This window comes from Halichoerus grypus, chromosome 6 (genome assembly GCF_964656455.1).
Source record: "Halichoerus grypus chromosome 6, mHalGry1.hap1.1, whole genome shotgun sequence".
Classification (NCBI taxonomy): domain Eukaryota; kingdom Metazoa; phylum Chordata; class Mammalia; order Carnivora; family Phocidae; genus Halichoerus; species Halichoerus grypus.
In genome coordinates this window covers 53,283,637-53,310,941 of record NC_135717.1, presented here as the reverse complement: position 1 = coordinate 53,310,941, position 27,305 = coordinate 53,283,637, and the positions used below count along the sequence as shown (strand labels likewise).

Below are 27,305 nucleotides of genomic sequence, written 5' to 3'. Positions count from 1 at the left end.
TGACTTCTCTCCCCGCATTATCAGAGAACGCTCCGGTTCCTTGTGCTGAAGGCAGAAGCGGGATCTGAGCAACCGCGGCCCCAACACATGCTTTCCCAAGATCCTCTGGTAAAGCACCGGCCCCGCTTGTGACCTCATCAGATGCAAACTTGTGGAAGGTTGAGCTTGGGAGAATGCAAGGCTTTTTCAACTTTTATAATCCGTCGGATCGCCGCGTGAATGTAATCACTTTCATCTGGGTTTGATAAGTTACAACTGTATTCAGCAGCCAAGAGCCTCAAGGACGTGCCTGTGTGTGTCCTTTTACATCCAGGAGACTCATGGTCGCGACAGAGGTGAAACAATCTGCCAGAGGACATAGGGCGAAACAGGGACAAGGTCATTCTCTCTGAATCAGACTTCTGGTGTCTAGCACCATGTGTCTCCTTCCCCTGTCATGTTATTTTAATATGTCACTGAAAGACAAAAAAGGTAGGCTTGAATAGGGGGAAAATTATTATAAAAGTGGGCAAAATACCTTTAACCTTTAAAGATTATGGGCAGAGGCTCATACGATGTTATAAAATTACATTATAATAATTTATTCTGTCTGGCATCTCCATGGTACAAGTTAAGCATGAGCAGCAACAAATGGATGCATATTTTCAGTAAATTTTAATTTGCCCGAAGTCCTTTCTGTATATTTACTGTGAGTTGCATTTCTTGAGACCGCTGTGAACATATCGCATTCATTCATCTCCTGGATGTGATAGCTTGATGATGATTGAGATCTCGTGAGCCTGTGACCTTCTGGTACCTTCGTTGGGTCGTTGGGCCTTCATCAGTCTGAGAGGAAACCGAAGTGGAGAGAGGAATGTCAGTCACATGTTGAAGTGACCCCGAGAGCAGAGGCTCCAATAGTGAGCTGCACTGGGAAGTTGTAGTCATGTTTCTGGAATTTCCTTCTGAGCCGCAGAACGGCCCAGGTCAGAGGGCGGATTGTGAGGTGCTGCCGTAGCACATCCGCCCATCCGGCTGCCTTGGGATGCTCCGGGGTTTAACGGACCAGGCCAGCAGGGGAGGCTGGGCTCTGTGGTCGGACCTCGGCTTGGATGCTTTTGAAATCTGAGTTTTCTATTGGATGGTGGAATTTTAAAGGATAGGATTTCAGGTTTTGGAGGGGGGAGTATTAATAACTTTTCTAAATAAAGCATGTTTTGGAAATTTTAATTCTTCCCTTTATAGAATCCTAGTGAGGCTTTAATATTTCTTATTTTGTTGTCTCAGAAAGTTACCATCTCTAAAATGAATATGAGTCACAAGACAGTAACTTACTGTGCACAGAGACAAACCAAGTGGGCGTGTTCAAAGCTGTGTTTGCGGTCTGTGAACACTGCCTCCCCTCCCGGTGTCCACCCTGCCCTCACCCCATTCCCCGGTGCCTCAGGGATAACTGTCTCCATATAAATGTGCCTCAGGAAATACAATAGTAACGTGCTGATGAGATGTTTTTTAGTTTTTATTTTTGAAAGCCACATGCATTGCTAAGCTCGGAATCAGTGACCCTATAGTCATTTGTACAACTGCATTAGATTTCAACAAAAATGTCGTCCACAGTGGAACTAGGTGTGTATACCATAATGTGTAACTTATTTGGCAAAGGACACGCAGTGGCTAAGAGAGAGGGAGAGAGGGAGAGAGAGGGAGGGAGCGGTGACATGTAGAGAAAAGGGTCATAATACAAAACATATTAAAATGGGGTTTACTTAGTTTTGAATTTGAAGACAAAATGTTCCTAATAAAATGTATTTGCATGGGCTGAACTTGGTAGCCTGCCCTTGTCCATGTAAAGCATCTGAAAATCCCCATGGAGGGGGCATTTGTCATTGCTAGTTAGTTATTATTTGTTTTTTACCAATGAGGGGGGACTCCCCCACCACATTTGGACAGTGGTTCCTTCCACCAACAGGAATATATCAGGATAGTGGAGAAAAGATGCCCTCAGACATAGATATTTATAAATGCCACCCCTTTTCAGGTTCTGTGCTCCCTGAGCAACTTCTGATCACAGTTGGCTTCCCATTAACTCCACCTGCCTGGAGAGACTGTGTCAGACCTTCCGTCTCCAGTATTCTGACCTGTGTGACAATTGTAATTCTCAGTTGTAAACTAATAAACTTGATTTGATGCGTTAAAAACGTAGGCAATCTAAAACAAAATCGTTGGGAACGAAGCTTCTCAGGATCCATTTCCTATGGCTGACCTCAAACACTGTCATTCATTTTTCTAGATAAAGTTTGTTTTTATACATTTTTTTTTTACTGAAAAAAATAAAAGTTTAAGTCATAATTGGATGGGATGGGAGGACACTACCCAAAAGCCTACTCCCCTAGCATATCAACTATTTTATTTTTTTGCCTCCCAATTCCTGTCCAAGTGCACGATAATTTTATTGGCTGTCTTGATAGGACACACATAGCATTTCATATTCTGCTATGCTCCCTTAAGCTAGTATCATAAATGCATTTCTCTGTTTATGAATAGTCTTCCCGATTCAGTGTGTGTCTTAACAGCAAAGTTGGAGCGATGGGGTGGACACCTCACTTCCAAAATAACACTTCGCTGTATATTTCTTGAGAATCACAGCGCCTTCGGCAGGCCTCTGCTTGGTATGGAATTGCATTGTAGCGAGACGGTTTATGTCGGAGTGGTCGCCAGCTGACATCTACCAGAAGCCCTGCTCTCCGAGAGGATTTCCTCTGAGGGGGATGCCGACGCTGCAATTGTGCCTCGGCCGCTGAAAATGAAAACAAGCAAAGCCGTATTATTTTACAATTGTTAGCATTCAAAAGAAAATTTCAGTGTGCCTGGAAAGCCAGACAAAGCTACAGATGTCCACTCTTTCCCGGTACACACCCAGGAGGGTAAACCTTTTCTGAACTGATGAGAACAGGACACTCCAGTCTTCCTTCAGTCAGGAAGGACAGGCCATCCCCCCCTTGGAGAAAAAAAACCACAGCAGTGCCGTCCAAAGAAAGGCGTACTTTCAAAAACATGATGATTCAAAGTTGAGTTTCTGTTTGGACGCACTTCTCTGGGCTGCTTTTTTTTTCAGGGACATTGTGCCTTCCCAAAGGGAGGCAGCTTAGAAATTCCCTGTTCAAATAGGGAGCGTGCTTAGAAATAAATTCCCCGGGACTGAAAATTGAAGGCTTTTTGGAAGAGAAGAATGAACTTGGAAAACTTTGAGTAGATCTTAACATCTTGATGTATAGTTAATTCCTTCAACTGCTGAGCAGATAAGGTGAGATTATTTAATGGAATGAGGATTTTATTTTTCAGATGAAAATGAGAACCTCACAGTAAACTCCTAGGTACAGGCATGAACTCAGTGTCACGTCACGCGTTGTGTGCTCTGAAATATTTTGGGAAAATGATATCTACCTCTTTATTATTGCAGTTAAAACTTCTTTGATACAGTAATATCTTGGTGATACCAATTTCCCTTTATTTTTGTCAAATTTATTGGAATGTGGATAAGGAAGTCAAGAATGTGTTTATATCCTTAGCCTTTTACGATAAAAGGAAGCTCAAAACTTTGTGTTCTAAAGATGCTAAGGACCAGCAGCATTTTTTTTTTTTTGAATTCTCCTCTGTCCCCACCCTACAGAGAATTTTCTGAAACCTGTAATAAATGTCTTTAAAGGAATTTCAAAGTAATATGCTGGATGGTTGTAGCACTTTTCTTCCTTGAACTTCCACTATGTTAACCTTGGGTTCTTTCCATTAAGAATTGAGCTGCTGGAAATTTGTACGTTTTGAACTTTGGACCCACTTCACCGATTTCCCTCAACCCCCTGACCCTCCAGCTCTGGCAACTACCAATCTGTGCTCTGTATCCACGAATTTGGTATTTTGTTTATTTGTTTAGATTCCACATATGAGATCATTTGTCTTTCTCTGACTTAATTTCACTTAGCATAATGCCCTCAGGGTCCATCCATGTTGTCACAAATGGCAAGATTTCCTTCTTTCTTATAGCTGAATAATATTCCACTGTATATATACACCACGTATTTATCCATGTATCCACCCATGGACACTTAGGTTTCTTCTGTGTCTTATCTGTTATACAGAATGCTGCCTTGAAAATGGGGGTACATTTATCTTTTTGAATGAGTATTCTCCTCTTCTTTGGATAAATACCCAGAAGTGGAATTACTGGATCATATGGTGGCTTCGTTTTAATTTTTAAAGGACCCTCCATCTGTGCGAGGCTCCCCTCTTCTCCACATCCACCTCTTGTTATTTCTTGTCTTTTTGATAATAGCCATTCTAACACATATGAGGTTGATAGCTCATTCTAGTTTTGATTTGCATTTCCCTGATGATGAGTGATGTCGAGCATCTTCTCATGTGTCTGTTGGCCATCTGGATGTCTTCTTTGGAGAAATGTCTATTTAGATTCTCTGCCCATTATACTAGGATTGTGTGGGGTTTTGCTATTGAGTCATCTGAGTTCTTTATATATTTTAGGTATTAGCCCTTTATCAGATATATAATTGACAAGTATTTTCTTTAGTAGGTTGCTTTCCACTTTGTTGATGGTTTCCTTTGCTGTGCAGGAGCTTTTTATTATGATGTTGTCCCACTTGGGTATTTTTTGCAGCTGACGGATTTTTTAAATGAAGTCAGTCAGCTAGGATGACTCCTATGTGCACACTTGGTAGATTCTAATGGGATTTGAGCCCTCTCTCCTTTTAAGGCAGTTAACACTGACAGTTAAGAGTCCAAAGAATGAATAAGGACTTGTCATAGACCGGTCTCACATCCATGGCCGCCGGCTTCGGCTTATATGTGCAAAATGGCAGACCTTTGGACTGAAGGCTTCCTTGGGTTTTAACTCTATTTTAACCTCTGTTGGAGTGCCTGTGGGTATGTAAAACTTCTCTTGGTGCTTTTTCTCAGAGCTGGGGACTGCTGAGTCATTCTTCTAACTCAGATTCAAGAGACATTTCTTTTGGCCCCATCCAAGCAGGGTGTGCCGTATGGGTTAAGATCCCATAACTAGGGAAATTTGACTCGATGGTAGTTGGAGGGGTTGGCTTGTTCTGAGGAAGGAATAAGAGGATTTTCCCACCAGAGTCCATGCCAGCTTTGGACATGCTGATGGTTAGAGGATAATCCCTGTTGTACAGGAAGAGAAGATGATCTCTATTGCATTGTTCCTGGAGAAAGCGCTCATGAGAAGGGACTGTGATGGCTGGGCATGCAGATGCGGCCAGGATCTGCCCACCTGCTTCCCTCCCCTTGATCTGCATGAAGTGGCTGCTAGCTGGGCAAAAAGAAGGTGGTTTCAGTGGCGGCTATGGAGTCATAGAAAATACGAGGGCTGGACAGAACCTTCTGGGTCTTCTGGTCCAGACAGTGGTGTTGGAGCCAGCTCTTACCTGTTGTGAGAGCCCGTTGGTACGTTTTTGGGAATTCTGTGTGCCAGTGGTAAAAACAGAACCATTATTAAAATTAAATTCTATAAATTTAGAGGTAAGTACCTTACATTAAAAACAGAGGTAATAAATACTCAAAACCCATCACTCACGGATGGAAAATTTCCTGATTATTTGACTCTACTATCACCTTGCCCCTGGGGCTATTTAAGGTTACCGTATGTGTAGGAGATATGTTGTCAGGACAGTAGCTTGAAATCAGAACCAGGGAAGCTATCTGGAGTGTAGCAAGACAAGTTTCGGTTAGAGTGGTGGCCAGCTGACATTGAAGGGAAGCCTCATTCTTCAAAGGATTTCCTCTGAGAGTGTCGCCAGGGCTCCAGCAAATGCTACAAATGAAGGCTTCTTCCTTACAGAAAGCCAGCGATTAAACATTTCAGCTGCATTTCCCTGGGCTCAGCCCACTCGCTTTTGTGTATGAGACGGGGCTGCAGAGATGAACGCACCCAAGACCCGGTGGGGCCACGACCCAACGATGCCTGTCCGGGCTCTCTCTCTCTCTCTTACGCTGACAGCAGTGTGTGCGTAGCAAAACGTGCAAGGGTGAGGGGTCAGGTTTAGCCGTGAGTGTTTAGCTCCCGGGTTCCTCTGTCACCGGGGAAAGCACTGTCGGGACTAGATAATAAACGATTAGCACAGAAATCCTGTGGAGAAAGAAGCTTCACAGAAATCAGATGCAATTGCCAGAGGGGTGCTCGTCTGCTCCCAGGTGCTCAGTAAGGGGGACACGGTGGCAGAGCCTGGATACTGAAATCTGTCCCTAATGTGTGTGATGAAATTATTGAATGGGAGATGCGTCAGGCTGTCAGACTCTCAGTGACCATCATTTGTCTTTCTTCGTAGATGACGGAGGGCCGTCGATGTCAAGTACATCTTCTTGATGACAGGAAGCTGGAACTGCTAGTGCAGGTAACTGACTTTTGGCCAATGTTCTGAGTTTCTTCCAAGGCTTATGTGGTTTGGACTTCGATTCAGCTGATGGGTGGGGGACGATATAAACAGTTTTTAATCGGTATCTGGTAGAATCTAGGAGAGAAGGGCAGCACACCATGGTATTTTTGTGTGTGTGAGTGCTATTTTTGTTCATTCTGTTTCTTTGTACACCACGCCTAAGGCATTCAAGGCCAGATGTATATCTAACCTATTGTTGCAAATCTCTAGAAAAGGAAATTCCGCAACTGCCATTAGCAATTTCTACTTGCCAGAGTTAACTCGAATATAATGTAAATAACTCTTGCTGCAACTAGAACTGATATGGTCATCTTTCCTGCTCAGAGAGGGGTGGAAAACCATTTGCTGTTTCCAAGTGAATCTTCTGTAAGTGTGGGGAAAGAGAGGCAATCTCTTGGCTCTGTCTCCCCTTCAGGGGCCGAGTAACCCCCATCCCACGTGTCCTCGTTGCATCACTCTTGAACATCTATGTGTCCCTGGACACGCAGGAAATCAGTCAGTCCATCTACAAATTTTGCACCCACTCATCAGAGTCCCAAAGAAGTCAGAGCTGTATTAGAATCATAGATCCTGGCCTCGTTCAGCTTACTCTCGAAAGAAATCATCATTATACCTAGAGCCCTGAAGAATCGCAGAGTTGCCCAACTTGATTTAAAGAACTTAATTCCAAATCTGTTGTTTGACTCCAACTTTCAGAACTGTATTTGCTTGAAATCTTCAAATGTCTATCAAACTCTTAGAGCAGTGCTCCTCATTATCCAGAATATTTTGCCAAAGAATCTGTAGTTCTTTGGTGGTAGGTTGAAATGACACCTGCATGCTCATTCACTGGGGGGGGGAGGGGGGGACAGACGATACTGTCACAATGGGAAGATATGCGTAGAAATACTCTTATCTCACGTCCCCTTGTATATACTGCTTGGATTTGGAAAATGTTCAAATTGCTAACCTGAAGGAGTTAATACTTGAAATTAGATTTAAATTATAAAGGCAACGTAGGAAACAAAGTAGGAAAAAGCTCATAATCACAGCCCACTCATTTACCTATTAGTCTCATTTCAGCAAATTTCTTTCCAGCATTTTTCAGATTTCTATTTCTTACATGGTTATAATCATAATGCATGTAATTCTATTTTATTTTTCCACCTAACATTGTCTTTCGTTGGCATTTTCCAAGTTACTATAGGTTCATCTTTGTTAATATCAGCATAAAGTCCAAAAACGGATATACCATTATTATCTAATCGTTCACTCATTTGGGCACATTTAAGGCTTTTGTTTGTTTGTTTTACGGTTTTTCCGCTACTATCAGTAAACACTGTCATTAATTTACCCATGGGTACAGAGTTCTATGTTTTGGATTATGTCCTTATTAGGCTAGATTCCAAGACTTACAGTCTTATTAAGAGTCAAACTTGTGGTTTGGATTTGGGGGGTGAGGTGAGGCAGGAGACAGGAACTGTAAAGTGAGCAAGATCTCTTCCATTAGCAAAATCACTGACAAAGCATTTGGAGCTTTCAGTTGTTAAGAATCAGCATGAAGAGTTTATAGGTGAGTGGTCCAGTGTTTTTAAGATGCTTTTTTAAAAAAATATATATCAACACTTAGAGGCTTAGAAAGTAGCCACTCTCTGAAACAGGAAATGGGACCTCAAGTGGCAGTGAAGTTATAGTCTGTCGGCCAGCCTCCTCCGGGAAGATGTGAACCAGGGCATTGGAAGTGAACCTGAATCACAGAAAAGATATTTAGTTACTGCTGTGCGCAACTTTGGAAGGCTCATCCTCAGCCTTTCACAATCCAGAAGATGTTGAATTAGGCCAAGCAAGAGAAGTCCTACTCTGCCCACACAAGTCACGTGTTACTTCCTCTTTCTAGAACTCTGCTTCTGTTTCTGTTAAGCCTCCAATTCACAGCTTAGAAGACACTGCGCCCCCTCCCCCATGGGTCCCTTTCACTGCGCTGTCACAACTCAGTGTCACAGCTCACTGTCCCTGCCTGTTTATTCTGTTGCCCAGAGCTGCCAACGGTTTGAGGGCAGGGTCTGCGTCATGATCCCTGTGTATCCCCAGCACCCAGCCCAATGCCTGGCACAAATGTCACTAAACAAATCCTTATGGAATGAAAGAATGGGCTAATCCTAAAATGCCTTGGTATTATTTCCCCAAAGGACTTTTTGTCATAGAACCAATTGCTTGGCGGGGGATTTAGTTTCGCACAAAAAAACTATAGACAAAAAAAAAAAAAAAAAAGGAACACTTCTAAACTCCTTTCGGCATGATTACAAAGCGGACCTCAGCAGAACATAGAGGAGCAAGGTTAAAACTATTGGACAAACACCAAGTTAAATATGACTTTTCTTTCTCCTCTACAAAGTTCCCTTGTCCCGGATTATGTTCTCTTGACAAAATCCTTTTCTAAAGGGAATCCCTCTTCTCGAGTTCATTTGGACCCATGCTAGGTTTTTCATAGAACAAAGCATTTGGATCCCATACTTCTCTTTTTGATACCGTGTAAGTCCACAGAGTGACAGCCTTGCAGATTCATTCATACTTTAGTCACCAAAGTATATTAGGTGCGGAAGGTTTTACTGTTGCTGCTCTGAAGAAGAATTTCAGAGTATTTGTAACAAGCCTTGGATGAAGAAACACCCTTCTCAGTCTTGTGATCTGGAGTTGCAGAGATGGGGCGGGGTGGGTATTGACCCGACAAGGTTTGTAAGATGCACAGGCAGGTTTGGAGGAAGTGTTTCTCTCCCACAGAGGGCAAGCGGGTTTACACAAGAGTGGCTGACATTAGAAATAGTGGCAGAGGTGGGAGGTCGAGTTTTTCAGCCAGCATTAGGGTAAGAGATGCATCAAAGGCCACACCTCGCAAAACTCCAACAGCCTGAAAGAAGAGCAAGGTGACTTGGAATCAACACCTACCAAGGATTCCCTCCCCCCAGAAGGATTCTGGTAACCAGACACCCATACAGATCATTTCCGGTGGTGGTGTAGACCTGGTCCCTGTGACTATAGCATTTCCCTTCTTCGGGTTATAGAGCAAAATGGCCATAATCCCAACATTTAATGCTTCTTATAAAGCCCTTTGAGATTACTGAGCAGAATCTATGCTTCCAAATCCCTGACTGCCCTGAGTAAATCCCACATTACCCTTACAGGAAAAGGGAAAAGGTCAAGCGTGCACGTACTGGGATTTGATATTTGAAAGGTTCATCTCAAAATCCACAGCCAGGTCCCTGGTACCCACAGTATTATCACGTGACTCCATAAGTCCTTAAATTCCACTTAAGGACAGTGGGAACGATGATGGGAGCTTTCAGCAACAAAACCAAGCCTCCAACCTCGGTCATCTATGTGCGGCAGGTTCCAGCCACATCACCCTCCCATCCAACGTGAGACAGTGTCATTTGCCCTGTCACCCAAAATTGTTTCAGCCAATCATAAATGTACTCGAAAAAGCCTGCATCAGAATGAGAGAGGCTGCCGTCATGCATGTCTCTCTGTCAGCCTCTTCCTGATGCTTCTGTAGCCAGCTAGGAGGGTGTCTTGAATGTTTTGTAGTAAAGTAAAATTCTCAAGTCTTATCTTCCTATGGCTATTTCTTTAAAATAAGTTTCTCCATTTTTTCCCCTGCATATTTAGGCGAGCATTTTGAAAGCCAGGAAAGGGAAATGTGCGTTAGCCTTAGTGAGAATAATTGAAGTAAGACCAAGAAGAATTTCCTGACAGTGAGGGACAGTAGATGGAATCCTGGAAGCAGTTAATAAGGAAGATCCCGGGCTCTTTCTCTTGAATCTCTTAAAAATAGAATAGATTTTCACTTGATTGGAATGGCTGAGGTGTGGCCCTTCCTTATTAGGTTTCTTGAGGCTTATGACATTACGTGGCACCCTTTCTCACAGGAAGACAAGCTAGCATGTGAAAAACAGACGTGTGCCTTCTCCTCGTTTCAGGGCTTTGCCCCAACCCCATAGATGAGTAGATGTTACGCTCTGTTGGCAGGAATTCTTCCCTCCGATGATAGAGCTTTGCAAATCAGAATCCTCTCCACCCCCTACTGCCTCAACGAACCCCACTTTTTGTTTTGTTTGGGAAGCTGCCCCGTGATGTCACCAGCATCCTCGGCCCGCCAGGTCTGACCCAGTCTCTCAGTGGCCATTGGCAGCCCTTTTATCATCATCCACTGCTGTTAAAATAGAGGAACAGAGTGTTCTGTGATTCTGAGAAGTGGCGCAAACCTCAGCTTTTTTCCAGGAGAATGAGAGGTCGTAGCTGGGTTATTGTTGTACATGACACGGTGTCCTTAATTCTGAGAAAGCTGGTGGGACAGAAACATCAGGAAGGATCTGGAGCTGGACTGTGTCATGCAGCAGCAGCGTTCAAAACGTGGGCAGTCCACACTGACCCGAAGCGTAAAATATACACCCAATTCTGAAGGTCGCCTATGAAAAACAAAAAGTAAAACATTTTATTAACGATTTTTATATTGATGATTCCATGTTGAAAATGAAATATTTTGGGGTATAATAATTAGGTTAAAGAAAATACATCCTTGAAATTAATCACACCTTGTGTAATAGGACTACTAACACATTTTTATTTCATACTGGGCTCACATTTGTGGCTGACATTGTATTTCTGTTGGACAGCTATCTCTAAAGGGTGGAGAGAAGATCACTTAAACAAGAGAAAAGATTGTGGATACAGTCAAATTACCCAGCTTTAATGCTGGATGTCCTCCGCAAGAAGGACCACATTTTATAGTTCCTCATAGAGTGTCATTGGGGCGTATCTTATCTAATTTTTATGTCGACTGTGTAAAGCCGGCGCTAATTCAGATGAGGAAACAGAAGTTCAGGAAGGTCAGATAACCCGCTTGAGGTCACATAGTCGTAGTAGTGGTATATACAGCTTGAACGCAGGGTACACCCTGACCTTTTTGCTCTGCGCTGTAATAAGTATGTATAATATAGACCCGGGACGTGGGAGAGTCCGCCTGTAACGTGGCCACTGTGCTGGCCCCCAGCACCAGCATCAGAAACAACTGGAATTAAAGGCTTCGACCCCCATCTCAAGTCTAGAACCGAAGATGGGCTTACCCAGGTCATTTCATGTCTCTGAGCTAAGTTCCTCATCTGTCTGGTGAAGATCTGAACATGGGCGCACGTGGTGAAGGATTTCCACATCAGGTGTCCGCCTCGGGACATCAGGTGTGGAAGAAACAAGCCACAACAGATGGAACCTTCTGATCATTTTTCTCTGTCTGACGGCCGTGCTGGTGATACTCCCGCTTAGAGGTTCAGTAAGATACTCTGGTCCCTGAGTCAAGCAGCATGGAGGGCAAAGTAAATATTCTGGCCTATAATGGGCTTTAAAAAAAAAAAAAAAAAACCCAACGGTAAAAAATCTGGTACTCTAATAGTGCTACTAGAATAAATGAACAGACTCGGGTTCTCTCTATGTGTGCACGCTCACCCTCACACCATCCTCCGCTGCTTCCGTGGTTAAGGATGTTCTTCTGTTAAAAAAAAAAAAAAAATACAAGGGACTGTTTTCTACCAAGTAAACCAGGGATTCCCCCAAAGCACGTGTGGCCAAGAAAAAAGAAAAAAGCAGAGCCGATTCCCTATCTGCGCAACTGGGAAGGGTAGCCTGCTCTGCTTGCTGGCCCAGCCGCTGAAGCGTGAGCCGGGTCTACCATCTGCTCCTGTCTGGTCTGACTTCAGCAGGAGGGATGGTGTCAGCCACGAGTGGGGAGCCGTGTGCAGGGGCTGGAAGCAGACTGAGGGCCTCGGTGGGAGGAACCTTCTGCCAGGACCTCCCAGGCCACCCGGCCGCCTCATGGAACGAGAGCCAGAAAGGTGTCGGGCAGCACTGCTTTGGGCTGACCTCAGACTTCACCACGATTGCTATCATCATTTCTTCGGCTCTTTGCAAAGCCGGGTCCTCCCCCAAATGAGCCAGACAGATGTCTTTCGGGCCCCTGCGGGTGGCCAGTCATATTTAACATTTTAAAGGCACAGGACAAAGCAAATCAATGCTAAGGTATAGATTAGAGGCAGATACCACAAGCCTAACTCTACATGTAATCCAACGTTCATTTAGTGGCCTGGCGGAATGAGAAATAGTCCATGACACACAGCCTTGGGTGACACAAGCAGCTAACGAGTCTCCCTCTTGGCAAGGACGGAGGGACCCGTACGTCTCCCTTCGCGCCAGCGAGGGCTGTGATGGAGAAATTGGTGAGCTGTGCTCTGGATGAGAACAAAAGAGACTCTCAGTCTCCCTGTGGGGCAGTGATGGAGGGAGGAGTGTCAGGGTCTAGCAGATTGATGCAGTCATCCAGGGACCCCCACCCCCAACACACAAGCACACGCAGCTCCTGGACCAGACAGCTCATCCCGGCACGGGGTAAGGGGAAGAGGCCGTCTGGGGCTATGGTGTGGTGGGGGGGGGCGTCCAGGCTCTGGTTGCTGAGCAACAACCCCTTCTCCACTCCCCTCCCCCACCTGACCCTCCTTCCAAACACCCCCCACCCCCATTCTCCCTGGATGCTAATTTTAACCAGTTTGAAAATGTATCAGCTGGAACCATTTGAAATGGCCGATTAGGGCCCAACTTTGTCCTACGGAAGGGACAGTTCCATATGGCTCACACACCACATGGGATGGAGAATGAGGAAAAGGAGAGGGAGACAGTGCAGCTCCTGGCCTTCCAGGGACGACCCTCCAGAAAGCCGATGTTGTGTTTTCACTGAGTTATTTTTTTCTTTGATCCCTTTACAAAATCGTTTCCACATATTCTCCGTAGCAGCCCCGTAGGAGTGTTGGCAGATAAGGAATCTTGGGAGATGGCTGTAAACCACAGGCTCCTAGTTTTTCGTCTCTCTGCTCAAGGGGGATGAGAAGGGTGGAACAGGGTGGGGGGGTAGAGGGATTAGAACAGATTTAACACACAGTGCAGTTCAGCAAAATGGGAGTAGCTGTGTTTCTAGGGGAAAGACACACATACGTGCACACACCCCCAAGAAGAGTATGGCTCTGGAGAGAAAAGGGGCCATCTGGGAGGGATGGCATCACAGGAATCTGGGAATTAGCAAATCTGGGTGTTTTTGGTTTTTCATCCATAACTCACAGATTGGTGTTCGGCACACTGCTCAATTCGGATACTTGCTCATTTGGTAAATCTCTTTTGTTTGTCTACCAGTGGGTGCTGCAGACCTGAGAGCCTCCCTTTGGGGCAAGAGGTTCTGTCTAGAGGGGAGAAATTATTCAGGTCGTAAGACTTTTTACACATCCAGGGCTGGGTGGTTCCTCTTCCTGCGATGGGCTGCGTGTTCTCTTTACCTCCCCCCTGTGCCTGTGCCCACCGCACCCTGTCCTCCCTTGTAAGGAGGGTAGATCTGTTCATTCCCGCAGCCCCGCGGCTCCTTGTCCCACCCCGCCCGAAGACCGAAGGAGGGCAACGGCTCTCCTGAGAAATAGAGCTGTAGGGCAGCCAGGGGCGGCGGAGCAAGGAATCAAAAAGTTGGGGGCAATCTCAGCTGCTGTATATTTTTCTAGGACCCTTCCGCCCCTGTGGGCCTTCCCCGGAGCCCTTCATGCTCTCTGCTTTCCTGGTCCCTCGCTAAGCCCAGCACAGAACTAACAATTTCGCCGTCCAGGCAACACGGAAGATTTCCAAACCTCGCCCAAGCTGCCAGCTGGGTGTATGTAAGTGGCCAGCTAGGGGGCAGCTCGTGTCCCACACCCCCAGCCCACACCCCCCCCATCAAGCCCACGTCATGTTCTTCTCGCACCTTCTTTGAACGCGAGCCCACCACTCTCCCAAGGCAACCAAGCTCCTATTTTGACTTATTCCTCACTCCATCCCTATCTTGAAGTGTGGCCAGGTCTCTTTCTTTCTCCAGTTCTCATGACCCTTAGATAGACAGTCACCACCACCCGGCTTTGACATTGTCACCGCTGTTTGCTTGGAGTCCTACAGCAGCCTCCTCACTGACCCCCGTAATGCCACGGTTTGGCCATTCCAGTTGGTCCTACTCGACACAACCAGATTATTCTTCCGAAAGGACTGCTTTGTGACATGTCTCTGCTCAGAAGCTGTCAGTTCATTCTGTTTGAATTCCTCTGTTGGACTCTCACGTCCCTCCATAATCTGAATCGTCCTTCTTATAAGAGCAGTATATTGAAGCCGAGAAGAGTGTTGTGTTGTCCCTCACTGTCCCCTCTCTGGGTGTGCCCTAGGGGGTCGTAGTCACCAGCCTCAGCCCAGCAGAGCTGATGTCCTGCGTTTTACAACTGTGGGGACTTATATCCATGGTCCCATACAGAAGCAACCACGTGACCCCACAGTAGTCCTTGAAACCAGTGGTTCTCCAACTTCTCTTACGTGTAGAATCCTCTATCCAGTACGCATAAGTGGAGGAGGTCTGAATCCCACCTGCCGTCCACTGCCTCTTACAGCGATTCCCCTGAGGGGTCTCCGTAGACCCCTCAGGGCTTGGAACTCATTATTCTGGAAAGAAAGCAGATGACAAAATATAAGTATTCCTTGCTCTATGCAAATGCATGCATTCTGGAACAGTTAAGTGTAAATCAAATTTTAATTACATAAGCCATCTTTTAAATGCTATGAGAAACTTTATAGCTTAGTGATTAATCATCGCATTAGCTAATTGAGCACTTCTTTCTGTCCCAAACTCTGTTCTAAGTGCTTCCTACATGCTAAATCATCAGCTGATAATCAATCACTTCCACAACTCTAGAAGCTGGGTAACTGTCACTGTTCCCATTTTGCAGATGAAGAAATTTAGGCACAGAGAAGTTAAGTAACTTATTCAGAGTGGCCCAGCTAGTTAAGAGTAGAGACCTGATTCAAAGTCAGGCCATGTGACTCCAGAGTAAGAGCGACTTCAGCGTGCTGAGAACACAGGCTTTGGAGCCAGATGGCCTGGCTTCGAAACCGGACCAAAAGTCAAAATCAGCCAAAGCCATGGGGTTCCTAACTCCAAATCTCAGTAGCTCTGTCACCTTGGCCAATTATGCAACCTCTTTGACCTTTGGTTTCTTTATCTGTAACCTGGGAAGGATAACGGCCTCCAGTCTTCCTGCTATAATTTTATCTGTAAATGAACACTACTGGCATCCTCGTGTTCTGATTAGGATTCATAGATTAGAACATGGAAAGTGCTCAGCAGACTTCCTGGCACCTCATAGGCACTGTCTTAACGAGGCGTCGGGTGCCCAGGCTAGACTACTTAGTAGCTATGGTAATCTGGACAAGCCAAGTGCCTTTGCCACCTCATCTGTAGAATGGGAACATAAACTACCTCTGCCTTTTGGGGGACATGCTGCATAATTTCCTGTGCTATCACTCCTAATAATTTGGTCTTCACTATGACTCTGTGCAAGGCTTTATGGTGTATTTGTGGATTTCATGTAAGTTCACATGACTGTGATGGGTTGACTCTCAAATGTCTTCACTGCTTCACTGTCCGGGCTTTCCTACACGTCATCCCCTGATGTTTTCATAAACACTGGTTAGCAATGCTAATCCTCCCAATGTCATCCATAACTCATGACAAGGTCACATGAGGACAGGCAGGATGTATATGGACGTGCATTCATGCAGAGTACCGATAACCACCTACATCAGTGAATTTGGTTTTGACCTCCAAGTATGTCAAAGCATGTTAATCACTTACCATTCTTGGAGATAAAAATAGAAAAAAAAAAGTTTTTGATGGTTGCGGCCCAGTATCTAATGAGTGACCCTATCCTTACTGCTTTACCTTAAAGTGACGCTGGTGCATAATTATATACAGATGGATCATATTGGCTGTGATATGTGGGAAGGTAGGACCGAAGGCACATTCTTCCCCTTGTACACAAGTTAGTGATTGGTTTCCCAGCCCATTACTCAGAACTCAACTGCTCTCAAGTTCACGTATGAACTCTTGCTTCCCATTAGGGGTTGTATCCTTTGCAGAGGTTGCGGCCTGCTAGCCAGATTTTGTAGTGCACAGCAGGTGGACAGTTTGGGGCATTTAGATGTGTTCAGTGCAACTTTGCGAGGCTCAGAAGAACACGTGCCTCCCCAAGCCTGCTGGATCCTAGCAGCCTTTGATGAAACCCGGGAGAACCTCATGGCTCCCGAAAGGCCTGACTGCCAGTTCAAAACCGGTCAAAATTTTATTCTTTAAGGGAAGAAGATTATAACATCCCATGCAGAGCCCTTTGAGGGTGGCATAGAGCCAGACAATGATTCTTACATTTTAAATTGTGGACAGAGCCTAGGACATATTACAACATCAAAGTGGGCCATATGTCGGCCTTATAAAAATCCTGTGTCAGCCTTCCTTTACGTTAGCCTTCCTTCCTTACTTCTAATAGGGTTCGTGATTTATAAAATAACAGAAGGTATCATTGCATTCCTACAAAGGTCTGTATGAACCGCACTGATCCTGCAGCTGACCTCAGTTCTCTGCATCATTTTACCACAGATCCATAAGAACCAGAGAGGTGTAGGGGAGCCACCGCCTTCTCACCCGCCTTCTGGGGACTAATAAAATGATATCTATACTAGTGAATACTGTGATATCAGAATGCCTTCAGCAGTCAGTTGGCTCTGTTAAACACGTGCATACATACACCCACACAACACGTAAATCTCGGGGAGGGGCTCTGCCGTGGACAGCTCTACGTTCCACAGCAGTGTCCTCACCAGATTGTACTCAGAAGCATGAAGAGAAATACTAATTTTTCCATTCAGCTTCACTTTGTTTGAGCACAGTGAAATCAAATGCTCTCAATTCTAAGGAAAATCTGTGGGCTCCTTGACTTGTGTCCTTCCCAGCCATAGTTAGACTGGTCATGGCCTGGCTGCCGCCACATCTTCACACAGCAATGTTGGAAAGCAGGAAGGGGAGTTGCTCCTCTCATTAACTCTTTTTCTCATGGGGGATAAAGCCTTCCCAGATGGCCTTCCCTGTCCCTCATGTGCCTGCTCCACCCCAGACCACAGTTGGTTCATATTGCCCTGTCTGGACCAGTCGCTGACAAGGGAGGTAGGATTCATGGGATTGGCTTGAGTAACTCAGTGATCTCGCGGTGTGGTCCTGGATGGGCAGCATCAGCATCGGTCAAGAACATGCTATTAATGCAACTTTTCAGACTCCACCCCGAACAGAGCCAGAACGTGATCCAATAGAGGCAGCCTTTGGAGCTTGTGTGTTTTCCCAGCACCCTGGATATTCAGGCAGTAGTATTGAGGCTCACCTTTCTGGAGCTTTCCTCTGTGGCCCACAGCTAGGGCCACTGTGATGCAGTGGTTCCCAGACTTTGGCATTTAAGCAACCAGAAAATTTAAAGATAAAGGGAAAGTAGGACTGGAAGGTTTGTTTTGTGCCGAGTAAGGGTATGAAAAAATATTGCAGACTGCTTTTATCTTAATTTGCATAATAAAAAGAGAAACATACCAAAAGAATAGGAAAACAATAAAAAACTGTCTTTAAATAGGATACATTAAATGTATAAAAAACTTACATATATTAATCTTATTTTTCTTGTCGTACCACTGACCTGTGGACAGATGTAGTGGGGCTTAGGAGCCACTGATGTGATAAAGCTCACGCCTAGGCTAAAATCAGATCCAGGTTTGAATCCTGGCTCTCTTTTCCCATGCAGACGGTATGTGGCCTTGGGAAATATTTACCTTTATGAACCTCAGCTTTCTCGTTGCTAAAATGGGAATTATAGTATCTACCTTGCAGGACTGTGATGAGAAGTACAGATAACAGAGCCAAGTACCCTAGCCATGGGTGTCCAGTAAATGGTAACTGCTGTCACCAAAAAGTGGACCAATGTTGAACAGATGAACAAATGTATGAATAGACATCAAATGAAAACTTCTCCTTTCTTCAGTTTGTGGCCTCTGTCCTCATTTATTTGGACAGAAGGAGCAACCAAACTATTTTTCAGTGAATCCAAATGTATGAACTGGGGGATATTCAAAAAAAGAGAAAGAGGAACGTAAGAATGGGGCACAGACTCACCAGTGATTATTCTTGGGATAATCATTTAATTTCCTAAAGCTCAGCCAGCCTTGGGGCTGGTTGTTCCTTGGCCTCCCAACACCTCTGTCTTCACATGCTCAGCTGCATAATAATAGCCAGTCTGTAACTGACAAATCACAAGGTGATACAGCGCCCCGTGCCAAGCGAGCGGGTGAGAGTGGATGGGTGCTACACGCTGGATTGTGATTCTGGCGCTAAGCACAGGGGCTCAGTGCAGACTGCACACATTCCCAATCAGATGACCCTCCCTCCAGAGGCCAGCTGCAAGTTCAAGGACCCCCACATCCCCTGCACTTCTGACCAACTGGCTGTAACTTTGGGAGTTCTTGTGACCCCCAGTTTGATAATTCACTAGAATGACTCACAAAACTCAGGAAAGCCTGATTATTTATGGTTATACAGTTTTATCATAAAGAATATAAACCCAGACCCACCAATGAAGAGACACAAAGGGTGAGGTCTGGAAGGGTCCCGAATGCAGAGCTTCCGTGCCCTCTCCCCAGAGATGCATCACCCTCTTGGTGCATCAATGTGTTCACCAACCAGGAAGCTCCAATAAGCCTCAGTGTACAGAGATTTTTATTAGGGTTTCATTATATAGCCTTTTTTTTTCTTTTACTGAAATATAATTGACATATAACATTGTGTAAGTCTAAAGTATACAAGATGTTGATTTGGTACATTTATATATTGCAATATGGTTACCGCTGTAGTGTTTCCTAACACTTCTGTCATATGACATAATGACCATGTCTTTATTTACTATAGTCACCCTGCTGTACATTAGATCCCCAGAACTTACTCATCTTTTAGTTGCAAGTTAGTATCCCTTAACAACATCTCTCCAGTTCCCTGACCCTCCAGCTTCTATTAACCGCTATTCTACTTCCTGTTTCTATGAATTTGGCTTTTTTAGACTCTCCATGAAAGTGAGAACATACAAATTTATCTTTCTCTGTCTGGCTTATCTCACTTAGCATAATGCCCTCAAGATCCACCCACATTGTTGCAAAATGGCAGGATTTCCTTCATCTTCACAACTGAATAGTATTCCATTATGTGTGTGTGTGTACATACACCACATCTTTATCCATTTTTCCATCGACCAACATTTAGGCTGTTTCCATGTCTTAGCTGTGGAGAATACTGCTGCCATAAACATGGGAGTGCAGATATCTCTTTAATACCCTGTTTTCATTTCCTTTGGGTATGTACTCAGGAATAGGATTGCTGGATCAGATGGGAAATTCAGTTTTTAGTTTTTTGAGGCACCTGGGTGCTGTTTTCCATAGTGGCTTTACATTCCCACCAACAGTTACATAAACATAGTTGACTGAATCGTTGGCCGTGTGATTGGACCCAGTCTCCAGAGGTTGTAGGTTGGGCTGATAGGACGCAGCTCAGAGCCCCAGCCCTCTAATCATGTGATTGGGGGTGACCCACCCCAATCTGAGTCATCCCATTAGCATGAAGTCAGGTGTGATCCAGGGGCTTGTGAATATCCAAGACACTCCCTTACTGGGGACATTCTGAGGAATCGGGGATAAAAACGAAATCAAATTCTTTGTTATACAATAATAGTTGATGAGGCAGCCATCCAGAATCTGAAGGCTTGTTCTCAGATTGTTGAAACAAGACCAGAGTTAACGTGTGAGGTCTCTACTGCCCCCATGCATGAACTTAGACATCAGACCACTCTTTAACTGTGTGACTCCGTTGGTTGCTGAGGCTGCCATAATGAAATACCCACAGACTGGGTGGTTTAAATAACAGGAATTTATTTCTTCACAGCTCTGGAGGCAGGGTTGGTTTCCCCTGAGGTCTCTCTCCTTGGCTTGCAGATGGCCGTCTTTGTGTTTCCTCCCATGGCCTTTTCTGTGTGAGAGCATCCTTGGTGTCCCTTCCTCTTATAAGGACCCGGATCCTACTGCATTAAGGCCCCACCCTTAGGATCACATTTAACCTTAACTATCTTTTTATTTTTATTTTTATTTTTTTTAAAGATTTTATTTATTTATTTGAGAGAGAGAAAGCATGAGAGGGGGGAGGGTCAGAGGGAGAAGCAGACTCCCTGCCGAGCAGGGAGCCTGATGCGGGACTCGATCCTGGGACTCCAGGATCATGACCTGAGCCGAAGGCAGTCGCTTAACCAACTGAGCCACCCAGGCGCCCCCCTTAACTATCTTTTTAAAGACAGTCACATTGAGCGTGAGGGTTTGAACAGAGGAATTTGGGAGACACAATTCAGTTCATAACAGTGATTTTGACCTCTTTAAGCCTGGGATTCGAAATCTTTTTTTTTTTTTTAGGAAAGTAAGTAAAAGAAAATGAAAGTAGATAATGATTCTTTCTTTCTTCAAAGGGCAGTTGTGAGGCATAAAGCAATAGAGTGTGTAGAGCTGCCCACCACAGGTGTCCTGAGGGGATGCAGCAGGCCTCCTGCCGTTGTCTGTATAGGGACACCCTGGGGTGCTGCCTGGGATGAGACCCTGGCTTCTCACCTGGGAAGTGAATGTTTCACGAGACCACTTCTCTGTTGCTAGCTCTGAAGGCCGCGGTCGCTCTCCGACAGGGTGTTTCCCAGAGGGAGTCAGATGCTGGCTGACTCAACACATGCCCAGCTGGGACCCGAGCCGTTGCTCTGGTGGTGGTGTCTGCTACTGCCTGATCTCAGTCACCATAAAGCATGGGTGACCGCTCCTCAGGCTCCCCGCCCCTCCTTCCCCCGGTGAGCCAGGAAACTGTATGCCATGAGCTGTGATGGCCTGGGTTTGATGCGCATTGAGCCAGCTGTCTTTGACATAGCCATCTGGAAAAGCACACCATCTTAATCTTGAACCCTCGTGTTCTATAAACTTAAAAGGGGAAAGAAAAGAGGAGAATGTTAATTGTGCCCAAAGCCAAATTATCTGGGACCTCACTGAAAACCTTAGAACTTTACAACTATTTCTACAGACTCAGGTTTATCTCAGTCGGCATTTTAGGGCAGGAAGCCTGTTGGCTGAGATGACCACCGAGGAGGGTGATTTAGAAAGTATTTCCTCAGAAATAAAATTCCCTTAGTCTTCTGTCCAGATGGATAACTAAATACACGGTGACCTCCTCAAAATGTCTTGAGAAATGGTTCTTCCAGCTGGCCCTGAAGTTATGTTAATCATTGTGTTTATCTGTTTCATCAGTGGATGGCTTTATTCAATGTCATGGTCATGGTCCATATTTTGGATGGTATCATAAGGAAAATCGGCACTCTCTCCATCCCCTGGGAGCTTACAGTGTAAAGAACAGTCAGATACGTAGAAAACAATTCAGAGAAGAAGCAACAGGACTAACCAAGAAGCACAGCACAAAGAGATGAGCTTATGGAAGCAGACCACGATGGTACCTGGGAAGTCAGAGATGTTTCCCATGATGTTTTGATGAGCAGGATGAGCAGAGAACAGGTTACTCTCTGTCTTTCCCGGAAAGGATGATTTCCGGTGGCATTAAGTGTGCTTTCCTCTTCCATCCTCTTTAAAGGTGCTCCCTGGGTGGGTTACCATAGAGGCCAGAGACAAATTCCTGACTGCTCTGCTGTGGTCCGAACATGAAGCAGATCGGAGAGTGAGGAAGTGGACAGGAGGTCCCCGGCGGTTCTGTGTGACCAGAGTCATGTCGGTTGTCGGAACACCTAGCAGAGAGTGGGATGGGGATTTGAAGGGAAGAAAGCAGGAAGTCAAGATCGCACCACACTCACACATTTCTTACCGGTGAATGCAGGGTTACACGGTCAGAGTGGGAGCACCAGCTGAACATGTGTGTTAGGCCAACATAGGGGTGAAATTAAAGAATAATATTACCCAAGGATATAAAAAAAGCAGAAGCTGCCCATTTTGACCAACTGTTGGAAGAAGGACGGTGGCTGCAAACGTGACCCTCTGATCCTTTGCAATTATCCGCGTTCCCCACTGCTGGCATTCTGATTTATGGAAATCTCTGAACAGTTCTGTTAAACAGGGTCAAGAATCTTGGCTGGAATTCTTGGATTCTTGGTGTGTGATACGGGGAAGTGGTGATTCAGAGCCCAGTTGGGACTCCAGAATCCCAATGTCAGGGCCCTTGGTCCTTGCTGGGCTCAGCCCACTGTGCTTCAGGAGAAGTTTCTTTCCAGTTCAGTGACCATATTAAGGGAAAGAGAAAGGAGGCAGTTTGGTTGGTTTAAACTTGTATTTCTAATTTTGGATGGTCCCTTCAAAAGCCCACCCCCCTTGAGGAAACCATTCCCTGAACTAGCATTCCCTGAGATGTGCTCCATGGAACGTGAGGCCCAGAAGGTTCTCCCAAGAGGAGAAGGTTCTATGTCAAGTAAGTTTGAGAACTGCCTTACAGTGCGTTCCCATCTGAGATATGGGCACGTTTGCTCTGAAAGTCATTGAGGAGGCTTGCTGTGGAGGTACTTGGTTAGTCAGTCTTCCCAGGACTCTGTCTAACACTCTGAGAAATGCTCCATCTGACTCCACTCCAAGACACCTGTCCTCTCTGAGCGCTTCCAGTCCCAAATGTGATGCTCTGGACAAGCCACTTGGCCTTCCTGTGCCTCACTTTCCCCCACAAAAAATGTTGATTTCTATACTACCTCTTTTTCCTTCCCCAGAAACTATCGAGATCAAGGAAATGACAAAAAACAAAAAAATGTTCTGAAACTTTTAGGAAGATGGTGCCACCAAAATGTCCAATAAACGTCATAAGAGTTCCCTCCAAGAAAAACTGACATCCATTCCTTAAAGAAAAATTCTGTACTGAATTCTCTACTGAGCCCCGTAGTGCCAGCCCATCATAGGTACTCTCTAGATGTTCACTGAATTGTTGAATAAAAATAATGATATGTAAAGAGTATGTAGCTGTATATAAAAGTATGTAACAACATATTAAAATTGAGAATATTTACATGCCAGGCACACTACTAAATACAGTTGTATGTTTTTACTGATCATGACAACTCTGGGAACAGCTGTTCCAATGTCCGTTCTGGTGTTGAGGAAACTGAGTCACAAAGAGTTAAGTCAATTGCTGAAGGTCACACAGCTCCAGGAGTGAAGGAACAGGGCTCAAACCCAAGTTTGTCTGGTCCCAGAGCCCTGCTCTCAGCCATTATATTTGCTGCCATGCCAAATGAGTGCATTTTGAAAAGAAAGAGACCGTATGTTTCTTTCGAATTGGTTCTGGTGACCTCCATCTCAGGCCCCCTCAGCAGCCCAGCTCCTTGATCTGAGATGATGTTCTGTGCACACAGCCGTCACGGGGATGATCTGATTGTCTGCGAGTCCCTTTGCCAAAGTGGAACTAAGGAAAAAAGCTGAGCAGAGAAGAATTTGAGAGGTGAGAGTGAGGTCTATGTAGTCAAGAAGAGAAATGTTAACCCTGTCTGCTTAAAAAGCCATTTGGTGCTCCCTCGAGCTCATGTAAATCACCCTGTCTTAATGGCCTTCCTGGAAGTATGTCATACGTTAGCTTGGGCCTATCTCTTTTCCCTGTTCCCCTCCCGTGGCCCCCCATTCCTTTCTCTATTGATGTTCTTTGTAACCCTGAAGACTGTTCTCCGGACCAGAAATTTCAGGCACATCAATGCAGTCTTCTTTATGCCCTGGGGGATGAAGTCAGGCTTTTCAAAAGTTTTCTTTTTAACGTCAGGCTTTCAAATTCTGGTACCCTTTGACTATTCAAAAATTAATACTTGGAGGAGCTGAAAGGAGCCTCAGGGGTAAGAGGTTCGATAACTCCCCATTTTTCTTCCTGAAGAAGAGCACAGAGGGTTGAGCTCATGTCTGCAGGCAGAGTTATATTTTAAGGAAGACTAAACGAATTTGTGTCCAGACACTGGTTTCTTAAGAAAACCCGCTCTGCTGCCTCAACACTTGGTATTTTTCGAAGCAGCTTCCACATCCTCAGGGAGAACTTCCCACTTTGGGTTTGACGTGTAAGCACCCAGCGCCCGCTTTTGTGTCTGAGCATCTGTCTGAAAAATCCCTAGAACCGGGGGCTTGGAGGTCGGGGTAGTGGGGAGGGACTGACTCTTCACTGTGCATACCTTTTACTGTGAATCATGTCCATCTTTCTGTTGAAAAAGCAAAGTCTGTAAGTAATCTTTAACAGCTTTATTGAGGCATAATTGACATATATCAGAATGTACATATTTAAAGCGTGTAATCTGATTGTTTTGACGTGTGTGTACACCCTGGGAGCCATCAAAAACCCCTCATTCTGCAGCCACAACCAACAAGCACGTCTCCCCCGGGCCCACCCAGCACCCCGACCTCCCCCCTGCCCTGGCACTCAGTAGCCCTGCTTGATGAAGCTGATGGACGCCACACCCCACCTTGCAGTCCATGGATGGCTGGGCCAGCAGATTATCACAGCATGCTCAGGGCTCTCTGGAAACCACAGTACAAATTTTTAGGGGCTCTGTGAAGGAAAGGCAAGCATTTTTTACTTTTCTATGCCTCTACCCCCAGACTTGAAGCCCGGGTGTCCTGGCCTTGAAAAGCTTATGGGGACTGTGAGGGTGAGGAGTGAACCGTTGGCCACTTGTAATCTGGGTTCTAGAGCACACTCAGCATGGGGGAGCGTTTCACTTCCTCATCGGCACCAAGTCAGGAAGACAGGCAGGAAGAGTCCTAGGATTGAGGCATTTCAGCAGGAACCAAACCCAAAATAAATGCTGAAGGGAGGGCACAGACAGTGAGGGCGGGGGTGGGCATTGGGGGGTGGACACCAGAGCACATGTCAGTGCGAGAATTAGACCTGCTATGTTTCCCAGACTGTCCCATGGAGCCATCCACCTTTCCACCCTCGTATCATCCAGGTGTATAGACAAGAAAAAAAAAAAGTAAAAATTACCAAGGTTCTGTTACTTTTAAAATGTTGAGTTATGAAACTTTTATTTCAAACATAACCCACTTTATTCGTGCCTCTGACATACAAAGGCAGTTATTTGAAATCCAAGCATAGGGACACCTGGGTGGCTCAATCGGTTAAGCGTCCACTTTCGGCTCAGGTCATGGTCCTAGGGTCCTGGGATAGAGCCCCACATTGGGCTCCCTGCTCAGTGGGGAGTCTGCTTAAGAGTCTCTCTCTCCCTCTCCTTCTGCCCCCCCCACTCGTGCTCTCTCTCTCTCTCAAATAAATAAAATATTTTTTTAAAAAAGAAAAGAAATCCAAGCATAAAAGGTTATATACCCCACGTTGAAGAGCATGGACATCCTTCTTCACGGATTGAGTGCAACACACCAACATCCTTAGGGCTTTGTCTGCATCCCATAGTTTTGTTAACAGACTTAATCCAAGGCATGTACATAACCTGTTGGAATTACGATGTACCATGTACCCTGTCTGTTATGCATCATGGCATCTCGCTCCATGAAGATTCTAAGTTTGTTCCTGTGGCTTGCTCTTCAATTGTCAGGGTTATGATTTATTCAGAAAGAAACGGGTAAAGGTAAACTGAGGGTCAGACCTTTTGCCCAGTCCTGTGTCAATTAAAACTGAAAGACAAATAGAATCTGGGATGCATGAGGAACAGGGGTGCTGCTTTGAGCAACACATATATGTTGCTTGGTTCCCAGTTCAGCCCAGGAGGAAATGTGACCTGGTGTCTCAAGTCACTAAGGGTTGCCTTTCAGGACTGCTCTGATAAAAAAAAGAATTTTTAAAAAAATTGCACCGTTTTCAGATTCAGTTTTAACAGCATGAAATAAGGGAAGCCCTTGGTTCCTAAAGTGTCAATGAGCTACAAAGTTCAGATTCTTAGGGGAACTGGTGTGTTTTCTCCACAACTGGAGTTTCATATTTATTGAGAATCTTTACTTCTTACATATTTAATACGCTGTGTGTGTGAAACACTGGAGTGAAGGATGAGGCAGTAGGAAAGGAATAGATTATAGAATTTTGAATTTGTGGTATATGGAAAAAGACCTGTAGGTTTGTGTACTTTACCTCCATGTCTTCTTTAGGTCTTACCCCTCAATTTTTAAAACCGCGCTGATTTAATTTTCCTTCAAATATAATAGACTCGATACCTTGTTTAGTAGGTACAGAGTTTCAGTGTCACGGAATGAGAAGAGCTCTGGAGGTTGGTTGCACCCCAGTGTGAATGCTCTCAACACTCCTGAGCTATACACTTAACAGATGGTTGAGATTGTAAATTTGGTGGTATGTCTTACCACACCTGAAAAAGCCACAGCCTTCTTTCTTAGAAAGCATTTGGGTAGTCAGAACCTTCTTAGTGAGGGATTTTTTCGTGCCCGTGTTAATTTTCTCAGAATTTCATGTCATCCCCTCTTTCGGGGAAAGAAAGAGATATTTAACACTACCTGTACAGTGTGCTTTCATCAGCGCTAATAGGCTTAAAGAGTAACCCTGCTTAACGTTCCTGACCACTTGATGCTCGAAAAGAGAGGAGAAGGGGGCGGCTCCCCAGAGGCTCTGAGGCCCCCTGGTTGGAGTTCCAACCATCTTTCCTCCAGACCTAGCCCCCAAAAGTGGCCAGATTTGCCCACTGCCCAGAGGGTGCTCCCTGGAGAAAGGCGGGAAATCCCGAGGAGAACTCTGCCTCTCCCGTGATTGAACCAACTCCCAGGAAAGGAGAGTGGCCAGGAGATGCTTCTGGAACGGGGGACGTCAGGGAAGTTCATGGTCAGAGACTGCTGCCTCCTCTGCTTCCTCTACTCACTGTCCCTCCAGAAAGCACAGAAGATTCCTGGTGGGTCCTGTTTAGGGCGGTGCCCTTTGACTTTCTGGAACGTTCTGCTCCCAGC

The 27,305-nt window shown here is 45.3% G+C and overlaps 1 protein-coding gene across 12 annotated transcripts in view; it reads left to right on the top strand.

The window, feature by feature from the left end:
- FRMD4A (FERM domain containing 4A) overlaps nucleotides 1-27,305 on the top strand; it is a 596,094-nt gene that overhangs the window by 405,544 nt on the left and 163,245 nt on the right. For all 12 annotated transcript variants that reach the window (XM_036114111.2, XM_036114096.2, XM_036114077.2 and 9 more), the window contains one exon: nucleotides 6,330-6,395. In XM_036114111.2, the coding sequence (XP_035970004.2) occupies nucleotides 6,330-6,395 (66 nt within the window). The remainder of the gene's footprint in view (nucleotides 1-6,329; nucleotides 6,396-27,305) is intronic.